Source organism: Chiloscyllium punctatum, chromosome 45 (genome assembly GCF_047496795.1).
Source record: "Chiloscyllium punctatum isolate Juve2018m chromosome 45, sChiPun1.3, whole genome shotgun sequence".
Lineage (NCBI taxonomy): Eukaryota > Metazoa > Chordata > Chondrichthyes > Orectolobiformes > Hemiscylliidae > Chiloscyllium > Chiloscyllium punctatum.
This window is the reverse complement of record NC_092783.1, coordinates 27,744,837-27,758,860: the sequence shown is the minus strand read 5'-3', so window position 1 is coordinate 27,758,860 and position 14,024 is coordinate 27,744,837. Positions and strand designations below refer to the sequence as shown.

Sequence of the window (14,024 nt, the reverse complement as noted above, 5' to 3'; positions counted from 1 at the left end):
TCTACTGCTCTTCCTTCAGTAACTTCTTTACATTTCTCGATCTCTTGGTTTCCATCTTCACCGTTTCCTCCCACTCCCCCAATCCACCTCCAGGATTCAGAACTATCTGCTCTTCTTTATAAGATGTCTTGGATCCATCCCACTCAATTCATCAGGTTTAGTCTGGCATCTTATCTCCATAATTAGAAGGCATCTGCTAATTTGGATCCTCTCTTATACAATCATCATTTACAGGCATACACTGACTACAGGATACTTGGTGTTTTATGAAAACTGCCTCTTCTATGTTAGAAGAAAGTCCAAGCTATTGCACTCATGCTTACTTCTGCAGGCTGACACGGACATTGCTGGGTACTTGGAATAAATTAAAGCACAAACGTATTGAGTCATAAATCTCCAAAAAAAATTAACTGTGTTTTACCTAGCTGTTCAGTCTCATAGCTGCTCCTCAGTTTTTTTGTATCATCTTCATTGAATTCATACAGCGAATTATAGGTTGCCTTTTCTTTCTGGTTTTTAATTGGATTTTTTCGACCTTTATTAGCCATATTTCAATCAAACCTAAAAGCTAATAAAAAAAAGTACAAGATTTTAAAAAAAGATACATCCAAAACAGTTGGGAACATAAACCTACAACACCAATGGTACTTATCAAAATCAGTTGCAAGAGTTCATTCGTAATGATGGACAGCCAATTAGTCATTGGTTTTTCTCAAGTTTTGAATAAAAATTATTCAGTGAATTCAGTAGTTCAGATATCAAGACTCAAGTCACGAAATTACACTGTATAGGCTGCATTCTCAAATTCTAATATAACGTGCCATTTAATTGTAGACCGATAAAGGAAAATTAGGAGTGAAACATCCTGATGAAGGGCTTTTGCCCGAAACGTCGATTTCGAAGTTACTTGGATGCTCCCTGAACTGCTGTGCTCTTCCAGCACCACTAATCCAGTATATAAAAGAATGTCTATTTCTGTAGCACCTTTGACATAATAACATACTCAAAGGCATTTTGCAAGAGTATTATAAAAGATATGAAACTGAGTCACCCAAGGATATAGTAGGTCAGATTATCAAAAGCATGGTCAAATAGGTAAAATTCCCCAGGTGTCTTAATGGAGAAAGGTGACATAGAAAGGAGGACAGGTTTAGCAAGAGAATTCCAGAGCTCAGGACATTGGCAACTGAATACAAGATCACCAAGTGAGATTAAAACTGGAGAAGATTAAAAGCCCAAAATTAGAGGACTCATATGATTCAAGGGCTGTGGGTTGAGAAGAGAATACAGAAGGACAAGTACATGAACATATATAAGAATAGAGATTAGTTTCTCAAAACATATGGATTGATTTGGAGCCAATGAAGGTCCATGAGTATTGAGGTGATAGATGAATCGGAATTGGTCCAAGGCACAATCTTGAATGCTTTTAAAAGAGGATAGAATGTGAGAGATCAGGCAGCTTTGCATTGGAATAGTCATGTCTGGAAGTAATAAAGATGTCAAATGAGGGTGTCAGCAACAGATGTGGGCGGCACGGTGGCACAGTGGTTAGCACTGCTGCCTCACAGCGCCAGAGACCCGGGTTCAATTCCCGCCTCAGGCGACTGACTGTGTGGAGTTTGCACATTCTCCCCGTGTCTGCGTGGGTTTCCTCCGGGTGCTCCGGTTTCCTCCCACAGTCCAAAGATGTGCAGGGCAGGTGAATTGGCTATGCTAAATTGCCCGTAGTGTTAGGTAAGGGGTAAATGTAGGGGTATGGGTGGGTTGCGCTTCGGCGGGGTGGTGTGGACTTGTTGGGTCGAAGGGCCTGTTTCCACACTGTAAGTAATCTAATCTAATCTAAAAAGATGAGCTGAGAGGGGGTGAAGTTGAGCAATATTATGGATGTGAAATAGGTGGTTTTAAGAGATGAGAACTTGGATGTTTATGCTGGAATCAGATTGACTTAGTTACTACCTTGTCTGGTAGAAGGATCACACTGGTTGCCAGCAAAACAATATTTCCAATATCCTGCAATTAGCCATAGTGTCCTACATCACGGAGACAGATCTTATGGCCTAATCTGGTGCCGACCAAAATGTCCATCCATGCTAACCCCATTTTCCTGCACTTGGCCCATATCCTTCTAATCCTTTCCTATCCTTGTATTTATCCAATTGCCTTTTAAATGTTGTTAATGTACTCGCCTCAACTACTTCCACTGACAGCTCATTCCATATGCGTTATCACCCTCTGTGTAAAAAAGTTGCCCCACAGGTTTCCTTTTATCCTTTTCACTCTCACCTTAAACTGAGGCCCTCTAGTCCTCGATTCCCCAACCATGGGAGAAAGACTGAGTGCATTCACCCTCTCCATACCTTTCATGCTCTTATACACTTCTATAAGATCCCCCTCAGTCTCCTACTCTAAAGAAAAAAAGTCCTAGCTTGTCCAACTGCTCCTGATAACTCAGACCGTTGAGCCCAGGCAACATCCTTGGAAATTTCTTCTGCACTCTTTCCAGGTTAATAACATCCATCCTACAACAATGAATTAACCACAAATGAAATTCTCACTAGAACCTGCAGATAAAGCAGTACTAAAATACACTAAAACCAACACAAGCAGCAAGACTTGAACAACCCCCCGGGCTCAGGTTGATATGTGGCAAGTAACATTCATATAAGTGCCAGGCCAAGACCATCTCCAGCAAGAGAGAATCTAAATATCTCCCCTTGACAATCAATAGCATTAACATCATTGAAATCATCATTAACATTCCTGGGTGGGGGGGGTTATCCCTGACAAGAATTGGTTCAATAAGATCATTAGGCCATTCATCTCATCGAGTCAACACTCCCACTCTATGACATCATGGCATATCTGGTAATTCTCAACTCTACTTCCTCACCCTTCCCCCATTATTCTGATTCTCTTACTGAGAAAAATCGAACTCAATCCTGAATGTATTTAACAATCCAGCTACTTACCGCCTTCTATGGTAAATAATTCCACAGATTGACTACTCAAGTGAAAAAAATCATCACCCTTCACCATGAGATTATGCCTTCTGGTCCTAGATTCTCCCACAGGAGGAAATAACTTCTCCACATCTACCCTGTCAAGCTCCCTAATAATCTTAAAGGTTTCAATAACAACTCCAATGTATACAATCCAACCAACTCATCTTCTCCTCATAAGAAAATTCCAGCGTACCTAGAGTCAACCTAGTAAAGTTTCTCTGAACTGCCACTAATGCCAGTTTATCTTTCCCTTGGGTCAGGGGATCAAAACTGTTCACATCTGGGCCAGCCATATAAATACTGTGGTTATAACAGAATCAAGATAACGTGGCAAGTAACTCATCTAATTCTAAAGCCTATTCTCCACCAGCAAGGCACAAGTCAGGTGTGTGAAGAAATACTATCCACTTGCCTGACTGTTCTAACAACAGTCAAGGAGCTTGATAGCATCCAGGACAAAGCAGCTCACTTTCATTCACACCCTCCACCATCAACAGTGACAACATTGTGAACCATCTACAAGATGGACAGCAGCCATTCAAAGGCTTCTTCAGCAGAAATTTTATGCCAATGACCTCTACCACCTAGAGGGACAAAAGCATGGGAACACCACCATTTGCAAATTCTTTTCCATATCATACATCGTTTTGATTTGGAACTATACTTCAGTCACCAAGTCAGCATTTTGGAACTCTCTTCCTAATGGCACAGAGAGTGGATCTACATCAAATGGTTCAAAGTTTCAAGGACAATAAATGCTGAACTAGCTTACATCCTGTCAATTAATTTTAAAATAAAGGCATCTTTTTAATGGTAACCATCTCTGCTGTTTTGTTCAACCCAACTCAATGATAATATCTTTATATGGTAGCCACAGTTCAACTGCTATTTTTCCTTATATGAGCAAGCGTGATAGTAACCAAAACCTGTCAGATGCTGTCTACTGGCTTTTCCTCTCCCTATTGAAGACAGTAACTGCTCTAAATGGCTGTTCTCAGATATCATAGAGGAATTTGAGTGCAATTCCAAATGCAGGACACAATCCTCTAGAGAATTTCAGTTTGACTAATCAACTACTCTCCTCCTGAAACTTTGATAATGAGAACCTAGCCAACCTTGGCACAGCTAATTCTTCAAATGATTCTAGTTCCAGTCATACTGAAAATCCTAAGCACAAAATCCAAGTGACACCAGTGCAGACACTCTATGTGGCAATGTATTAATGTACATTTGTCACTGCCTCCTCCAGTTCAAGGTTTAAGCACTCTCAGTGGGCCATTTGCACCACACACCTTGTGCAGGTTTCCATTTCATGGCACTACCTGACTTGTCCAGGTACTAGAAATGTAATTTCAGAAGCCTGATGGCCTATTCAATAGTCATTTTAGTGTGCAGACAGCTTTGGTTGTACAATCTCTGTTTGATGGTTGCACAGTGGGTTGGGTAGCAAAGAGATATCTCCTGGCCAGTGCCTGCCTTTGTTCATTCATGTCAGGCAGAGTTTGCAATTGTGAATTTTCTTATCTTTTGAAGCTTATAACTAAGATACACATAGAAAATCAAGCACTAGAAATTACACTTTTTGTAACATGACTTGTAAAATCTCTCATTTCTCGGAGGGCCAGCACAACCATCTCATATTAATACAATCAGCCCTTCAGGTTATTTTATTGCATTAGACACATTCAAAGTTAATAAACCATGACCTCCCCTTCATGTTTCATGTCTATCCTTCTTCCCCTCTGTACCCATTAGCATTCATTGTCGCCGCAAGGAATACTATCTCTTCCCACATTCACTCTTGTACTGCTAGTTGTACTCTGTCCCAATTGTTTCACTCATGATCTCATTCATTATTTACCAGGACACCCCACACGATGCCTTGCCTCACTCTTTCCCATCCTGTGTCTCTCCCTCATGCCTTGCTCTCCCTCCCTCACACTGTCTATCTCACACTGATACACTCAATCTCTCGCTCCCATCTTTCTTTCTCCCTCCCTCACACCTCTCTCCTCCTGATTCTTTCATCCTTCCTCTCACTTTGATATGCCCCTCTCCATTATGCCTTCCTCAAACATCTCAGGATTTCTCTCCCCTCTAAGCCTGCACATCCCTCCCTACTACATCCTTTCATCCCCAACTGGCACATGCACCTCTCTCTCGTATTCCTTACTCTCTCACTCACATCCTCTCTTTTCCTGCTCTCGTCCTCTCGCATTCTCAACCCTCATTCTTACTCTTGCTGCCCCTCTTGCTCTCTCAGCCCTCATTCTCATTCCTGCTCCACTCTTATACCTCCCTTTCTCATTCCTGCTCCCCTTCATTCAACTCTGCCTCTCTCATCCCTCCCTTTCTCTCACACATTCCTGTCTCTCATTTTTTTTCTCTCAAACCAGTCTCTGATAGTCCCCTCTCCCTCCATTGTCTCTCTCTCTCTCACACTCACTCATTCTCTCTCCCTGCTACTTCTCACTGTTCTGTCCACCTCTCACACTCTCTCCATTCTGTTTACCCCACACACATTCTCTCTCTGTCCCTCACTCACTTTGTTCCTCGTCACTCTCTGTCGTTCCTCCCTTGTTGTCTCTGGCTGTCTTGCCCTCATGCTCTCTGTCTGTCCCTCCCTCACTCTGTCCTTAGCTCCCTCATATGCCCTGCCCCACCCTCGCACTCTCATCCATCCCTCACGCTCTCTATCACTCCCTTACGCTGTCTGTCCCTCTCTCTGCCTGCCCTCCCTCACTCGCATCCCATCTGTCCCTCCCTCACTCTCTCCATCTGTCCCAGCCTTGCTCTCTCTCTCTGGCCATCCCTCCTTCATGTTTTCTGTCTACCCCTCCCTCCCTGACAGTCTGTCACTTCCTGACTCTAAGTCCCACCCTCATACCCTCTCTCTGTCCGTCCCTCGCTCTTATCTCGTCTGTCCCTCCCTCACTCTCTCCTAGTCAGTCCCACCCTCGCTGTATCCATCCTTCCCTCACTCTTTCTCTTTCTATCCCTTCCTCACTCTCCATCTGTCCCTACCTCACTCTGTCTGCCCCTCCCTCACTCTCTGTTCCCCCCTCATACTTTCTGTCTGCCCCTCCCTCGCACTCTCTGTCTGTCTGCCCTGTCCTCGCATTTTCTCTCTGTTTGATCCTCCCTCACTGTCTGTCCCACCCTCATCTCTCTCTGTCCCTCCTTTTCTCATATACACTAATTTTCTGTCCTCCCATCCCTTCTTTCTCGGTCCCTCCCTCACTACACTCCACACCCCCCCCAACTCATTCTCTCTGTTCCTCACTCCATCTATTACTATTACTGACTCAACCTATCTATAACTCTCTCCCTCACTCTTGCACACACTGCATCTCTCTCCATCTGACTCACTTACTCCATCACTCTCTCACTCCAACTCGCTTATTCATTCCATCTGACTCACTCACTCCATCACTCCCTCTCTCCATCTCACTGAATCTCTCCCATCTCACGCACTCACTCCAACTCTCCCTCTCACTCATTCTATCTATCCCTCTCAGACACTTCATCTCACTCAGTCCATCTCTCCCACACACTCCATTTCTTCCTCTCTCCATCACATGGTCCATCTCTGCCGCTCTCTCACTCATTCACTCCATCTCTCAGTCTCACTTACTCAACCTCTCCCACTCAAACACATCATCTCTCCCTCTCACTCACTCCAGCTTAATCACTCACTACCCCTCTCCATCTCACTCAATGCACCTTTCCCTCTCTCCATCACTCTGACTCTCTATCACGGACTCTATCTCACTCCCTCTATTATTATTACTGACTCACCCTATCTCTACCTCGCTCCTTACACAATGTCTCCCTCTTTTCATCTCACTCAATCATACCATCAGTCATGTATGCACTGCATCTCTCCCTCTAACCTACTCACTTCATCTCTCCATCTCACTCACTCCATCTCTCCCTCTCTTTCAATCTGTACATCTCACTCATTCCCACTCTCCATCTCACTAACTTCATTTCTCCCTCTCTCTCCAGCTCACTCACTCAACCTCTCCTCTCTCCATCTCCCTCTCACTCACCTTCGCCCCCTGACCCAATCCCCCTCTCCATCTCCCCCTGACCCAATCCCTACCCATCTCTCCATCTCGCTGAATTTCTCCCTCTCTCCATTTCCAACTCCCTCAATTTCTCCCTCTCTCTCAATCTCTCCGTCTCACCATCTCCGTCTCCCTCAACCTCTCCCTCCCTCCTTCTCCCTCAATCTCTCCATCTCCCACTATCTCTCTGTCTCACCATCTGTCTCCCTCAATCTCACCCTCTCTCCGTCTCCCTCAATCCCAATCTCTCCATCTGTGTCCCTCCATCTCCGGCTCCCTCAATCTCTCCTTCCTTCTCTCTTCTTCTCCCTGACTGTCTTCTTCACCCTCCATCTCTCCCTGTCTCCGCCTCCTTCTTCCCCTCACTCCGTCTCCCTCCATTTCATTCTCCCTGCATCTATCCCACTCTCCATCTCCTTCCATTACTCCCTCCTTCCGTTTCCTTCTTCCCCCCTGCAACTCCTTCTCCCTCCATCTCTCCTTCAATCCCTCTCTCTCTCACCATCCTTCTCTCATCACTTCACCTCTCCCCCTCTATTATCTCCATCTCCCTCAGTCTGCGTCTCACTCATTCAATCTCAGCCTCTCTCACATCATGCCATCACTGTCTCACTAGCTCTCACTCCCTCACTCCATCTCCTCACTCTCTCACTCCATCTCCCTCTCTCTCTCCCCATCTCCCACCCTCTCTCTCTCTCCCCATCTCCCACCCTCTCCCCCCATCTCCCTCCCTCTCTCCCCATCTCCCTCCCTCTCTCTCCATCTCCAACTCCATCCCTCTCTCCAACTCCATCCCTCTCTCCAACTCCATCTCCCTCATTCTCTCTCACTCCATGTCCTCACTCTCTCACTCCATCTCCTCCCTCACTCTCCCCATCTCCCACCCCCTCTCTCTCCCCATCTCCCACCCCCTCTCTCCCCATCTCCCACCCTCTCTCCCCATCTCCCTCCCTCTCACTCTCACTCTCTCTCCCTCCATCTCCCTCACTCTCTCCCTCCATCTCCCTAACTCTCCCTCCCTCCATCTCCCTAATTCTCCCTCCCTCCCTCTCTCCATCCCTCTATCCAACTCCATCTCTCTCTCCCTCCATTTCCCTCACTCTCTCTCCCTCCATCTCCCTCACTCTCTCTCCATCTCCCACACTCTCTCTCCCTCCATCTCCCACACTCTCTCTCCCTCCATCTCCCTCACTCTCTCCCTCCATCTCCCTCACTCTCTTTCCCTCCATCTCCATCCCTCTCTCCAACTCCATCTCTCTCTCCCTCCATCTCCCACACTCTCTCTCTCCCTCCATCTCCCTCACTCTCTCCCTCCATCTCCCTCACTCTCTCTCCCCCTCCATCTCCCTCACTCTCTCTCCCCCTCCATCTCCCTCACTCTCTCTCCCCCTCCATCTCCCTCACTCTCTCTCTCCCTCCATCTCCCTCACTCTCTCTCTCCCTCCATCTCCCTCACTCTCTCTCTCCCTCCATCTCCCTCACTCTCTTTCCCTCCCTCTCCAACTCCATCTCTCTCTCTCCATCTCCCTCACTCTCTCTCTCTCCATCTCCCTCACTCTCTCCATCTCCCTCACTCACTCTCTCCCTCCATCTCCCTCACTCTCTCTCACCATCTCCCTCACTCTCTCTCACCATCTCCCTCACACTCTCCATCTCCCTCACTCTCTCTCCATCTCCCTCTCTCTCTCTCCCTCCATCTCCCTCCCTCTCCATCCCTCTCTCCAACTCCATCTCTCTCTCTCTCCATTTCCCTCACTCTCTCTCTCTCCATCTCCCTCACTCTCTCTCCATCTCCCTCACTCTCTCTCCATCTCCCTCACTCTCTCCCTCCATCTCCCTCACTCTCTCTCCCTCCATCTCCCTCACTCTCTTTCCCTCCCTCTCCATCCCTCTCTCCAACTCCATCTCTCTCTCTCTCCATTTCCCTCACTCTCTCTCTCTCCATCTCCCTCACTCTCTCTCCATCTCCCACACTCTCTCTCCCTCCATCTCCCTCACTCTCTCTCCATCTCCCTCACTCTCTCTCCATCCATCTCCCACACTCTCTCCCTCCATCCATCTCCCACACTCTCTCCCTCCCTCCATCTCCCACTCTCTCTCACTCTCTCTCCCTCACTCTCTCTCCCCCTCCATCTCCCTCACTCTCTCTCCCTCCATCTCCCTCACTCCCCATCTCCATCTCCCTCACTCTCTCTCCCTCCATCTCCCTCACTCCCCATCTCCATCTCCCTCTCTCTCACCCTCTCCCCCTCACTCAATCTCTCTCTCACTCAATCTCCCTCTCCCTCACTCACTCTATTTCCATCTCTCCCTCACTCACTCACTATCCCTCGCCCTTACTCAATTTCCATCTCTCTCCCTCACTCACTCTATCTCCCGCTCTCTCCCTCACTCTCCATCGCCCACACTTACGCTATCTCTATCTCCCTCTCTCTGGCTCACTCACTCTATCTCCCTCTCCCACTCCCTCTATTTCCACCTCCCTCTCTCTCCCTCACTCACTCTCCATCTCCCGCTCTCTCCCTCACTCACCCTATCTCCATCTTTCTCTCTCTCCCTCCCTCACTCACTCAATCTCCATCTGCCTCTATCTCCATCTCCGTCTCACCCTTCCTCACTCTATCTCCATCTCCCTGTCCCTCCCTCTCTCTCCGTCACTCTCCCTCTCTCACTATCCCTCCATCGCCCTCCCTCTCTCTGGCTCACTCACTCAATCTTCATCTCCCTCTCTCTCCCTCACTCACCCTATCTCCATCTCCCTCCCTCACCCTATCTCCATCTCCATCTTACCCTCCTCATTCTATCTCCATCTCCAGCTCTCTCTCCGCACTCACTCTATCTCTATCACCCTCTCTCCATTCCTCACCCTCCCTCACTCAATCTCCATCTCCCTCTCTCTCACTCACTCTATCTCCATGTCCCTCCTTCTCTCTCCGTCATTCTCCCTCCCTCCATCTCCCTCCCTCACACTCTCCCTCCATCTCCCGCTCTTTCCCTCATTCTCTCCCTCTATCTCCATCTCCCGCACTCTCCCTCACTCACTCAATCTCCATCTCCCGCACTCACTCTATCTCCATCACCCTCTCTCCCTCTATCTCCATTTCCCTCTCTCTGGCTCACTCACTCTATCTCCAACTTCCGCTCTCTCCCTCACTCACACTCTCTTTCTCCAACTCAACCTATCTCCATCTCCCGCTCTCTCCCTCCATCTCCCTCTCTCATTCTATCTCCATCTCTCCCTCTCTCTATTTCCATTTCTCTCCCTCACTCACTATCTCCAACTCACGCTATCTCCCTCTCCCAATCTCTCCATCACTCACCCTATCTCCATCTCCCTCTCTCTGATTCACTCACTCTATCTCCATTCCTCACTCTATCTCCCTCTCCCTCACTCTGGCTCACACACCCTATCTCCATGTCCCAGTCCCTCACTCACTCACTCCATCTCCCTGTCCCTCCCTCACTCACTCACTGCATCTCCCTCTCTCTCCCTCACTCTATCTCCCTCCCCCTCCCTCACACTCTCCATCTCCCTCTCTCATTCTCCATCTCCCTGTCTCTCCCTCACTCACCATCTCCCTCTCTCCCTAACTCACTGTCCCTCTCCATCTCCCTCCCTCACTCGCTATTTCCATGTCCCTCCCACACTCACTCTCCATCTCCCTGCTTTCATCACTCTCCATCTCCATGTCCCTCACTCACCCTCCATCTCCCTGTCCCTCCCTCACTCACCCTCCACCTCCCTGACCCACCCGCACTCATTCACTCTCTATCTCCCAGTCCCTCCTTCACTCACTTTCCATCTCCGTGTCCCTTCCTCACTCACTCTCCATCTCCCTGTCCCTCGCTCACTCACTCTCCATCTCCCTCCCTCACTCCCCATCTTCCTGTCGCTCCCTCCCTCACTCTCCATCTCCCTGTCCCTCCCTCACTGACTCTCCATCTCCATGTCCCTTCCTCACTCACTCGCCATCTCCATCTCGCTGTCCCTCCCTCACTCTCCATCTCCCTGTCCCACACTCACTATCTCTATCACCCTGTCCCTTCCTCACTCACTCTCCATCTCCGTCACTCCCTCTCCATCGCCCTCTCTCCCTAACTCACTAACTCCATCTCCCTGTCCCTCCCTCACTCACTCTCCATTTCCGTGACCCTCCCTCACTCACTCTCCATTTCCGTGACCCTCCCTCACTCACTCTCCATCTCCCTCTCCCACACTCACTCTCCATCTCCAAGTCCCTCCCTCACTCACTCCCCATCTCCATGTCCCTCCCTCCCTCACTCTCCGTCTCCATGTCCCTCCCTCAATCACTCTCCATCTCCGTGTCCCTCCCTCACTCTCCATCTCCCTGTCCCTCCCTCACTCACTCTCCATGTCCCTGACCCTCCCTCACTCACTATCTCCCTGACCCTCCCTCACTCACTCTCCATCTCCCTGTCCCTCTCTCACTAACTCTCCATCTCCTTGTCCCTCCCTCAGTCACTCTCCATCTCCCTGACCCTCCCTCACGCACTCACACTCCATCTCCCTGTCCCTCCCTCACTCAATCTCCATCTCTCTCCCTCACTCACCCTATCTCCATCTGCCTCTCTCTCTCCCTCTATCTTCATCTCCCTCTCATCCTTCCTCATTCTATCTCCATCTCCCGCTCTCTCCATCACTCAATCTCCAGCTCTCTCCTGCACTCACTCTATCTCCATCACCCTCTCTCCAATCCCTCTCCCTCCCTCACTCACTCAATCTCCATCTCCCTCTCTCTCCCTCACTCAATCTCCCTCTATCTCCATCATCCTCTCTCCCTCCCTCTCTCTCCATTTCCCTCTCTCTGGCTCACTCACTCCATCTCCAACTTCCGCTCTCTCCCTCACTCACACTCTCTTTCTTCAACTCAACCTATCTCCATCTCCCGCTCTCTCCCTCCATCTCCCTCTCTCATTCTATCTCCATCTCTCACTCTCTCTATTTCCATTTCTCTCCCTCACACTATCTCCAACTCACGCTATCTCCCTCTCCCAATCTCTCCATCACTCACCCTATCTCCATCTCCCTCTGTCTGGCTCACACACCCTATCTCCATGTCCCAGTCCCTCACTCACTCACTCCATCTCCCTGTCCCTCCCTCACTCTCTCTCCATCTCCCTCCCTCTCCCTCACACTCTCCATCTCCTTGTCTCTCCCTCACTCACCATCTCCCTCTCTCTCCCTAATTCACTGTCCCTCTCCATCTCCCTCCCTCACTATTTCCATGTCCCTCCCACTCTCACTCTCCATCTCCCTGTCCCTGCTTCACTCACTCTCCATGTCCCTCCCTCCCTCACTCTGCATCTCCCTGTCCCTTGCTCAATTACTCTCCATCACCCTGTCCCTCACTCACTCACTCTCCATCTCCCTGCCCCTCCCTCACTCACTCTCCATCTCCCTGCCCCTCCTTCACTCACTCTCCATCTCCCTCCCTCACTCTCCATCACCCTGTCCCTCCCTCACTCACCCTCCATCTCCCTGTCCCTTCCTCACTCACTCTCCATCTCCCTGTCCCTCCCTCCCTCACTCACTCTCCATCTCCCTGTCCCTCCCTCCCTCACTCTTCATCTTCCTGTCCCTCCTTCACTCAACTCTCCATTTCCATGTCCCTCCCTCACTCACTCTCCATCTCCCTGTCCCTCTTTCACTCACTCACCATCTCCATGTCCCTCCCTCACTCACTCTCCATCTCCCCCCTCCCTCACTCCCCATCTCCCTGTCCCTCCCTCCCTCTCCATCTCCCTGTCCCTCCCTCCCTCTCCATCTCCCTGTCCCTCCCTCACTATCTCCATTTCCCTGTCCATCACTCACTCTCTCCATCTCCTTGTCACTTCCTCACTCACTCTCCATCTCCCTCTCTCCCACACTCACTCTCCATCTCCCTGTCCCTCCCTCACTCACTCTCCGTCACCTGTCCCTACCATACTCACTCTCCATGTCCATGTCCCTCCCTCATTCCCTCCCCATCTCCATGTCCCCCACACCCTCAATCCCCATTTCACTGTCCGTCCCCTCCCTCACTCTCCATCTCCCTGCCCCTCCCTCACTATCTCCATCTCCCTGTCCCTCCCACCCACGGTCACTCTCCATCTCCCTGTCCCTCCCTCACTCACTCCATCTCCCTGTCCCTCTCTCACTCGCTCACCATCTCCCTGACCCTCCCTCACTCAATCTCCATCTCCCTCTCTCTCCCTCACTCACCCTATCTCCATCTGCCTCTCTCTCTCCCTCTATCTCCATCTCCCTCTCATCCTTCCTCATTCTATCTCCATCTCCCGCTCTCTCCCTCTCTCATTCTATCTCCATCTCTCCCTCTCTCTATTTCCATTTCTCTCCCTCACACTATCTCCAACTCACGCTATCTCCCACTCCCAATCTCTCCATCACTCACCCTATCTCCATCTCCCTCTCTCTGGCTCACTCACTCTATCTCCATCTCCCTGTCCCTTCCTCACTCTATCTCCCTCTCCCTCACTCTCTCCCTCCCTCTGGCTCACACACCCTATCTCCATGTCCCTGCCCCTCCCTCACTCACTCCATCTCCCTCCCTCTCCATCTCTCTCCCTCACACTCTCCATCTCCCTCCCTCACACTCTCCATCTCCCTCTCTCATTCTCCATCTCCCTGTCTCTCCCTCACTCACCATCTCCCTCTCTCTCCCTAACTCACTGTCCCTCTCCATCTCCCTGTCCCTGCTTCACTCACTCTCCATCTCCATGTCCCTCCCTCCCTCACTCTCCATCTCCCTGTCCCTTGCTCAATTACTCTCCATCTCCCTGCCCCTCCCTCACTCACTCTCCATCTCCCTGTCCCTGCTTCACTCACTCTCCATCTCCCTGTCCCTTCCTCACTCACTCTGCATCTCCTTGTCCCTCCCTCCCTCACTCCCCATGTCCCTCCCTCACTCTCCATCGCCCTCTCTCCCTA

General features: G+C 49.8%; 1 protein-coding gene across 5 annotated transcripts in view; it reads right to left on the bottom strand.

Moving 5' to 3' along the window:
* Positions 1–14,024, bottom strand: part of sycp3 (synaptonemal complex protein 3) — a 264,133-nt gene that overhangs the window by 96,380 nt on the left and 153,729 nt on the right. For 4 of the 5 annotated variants that reach the window (XM_072563492.1, XM_072563491.1, XM_072563495.1 and 1 more), the window contains exon 2: positions 422–568. In XM_072563492.1, coding sequence (XP_072419593.1) covers positions 422–548 — 127 coding nt within the window. In that variant the 5' untranslated portion in view covers positions 549–568. Of the gene's footprint in view, positions 1–421; positions 569–4,753; positions 4,773–14,024 lie in introns of those variants that run through there. The other variant, XM_072563494.1, reaches the window with a different exon arrangement.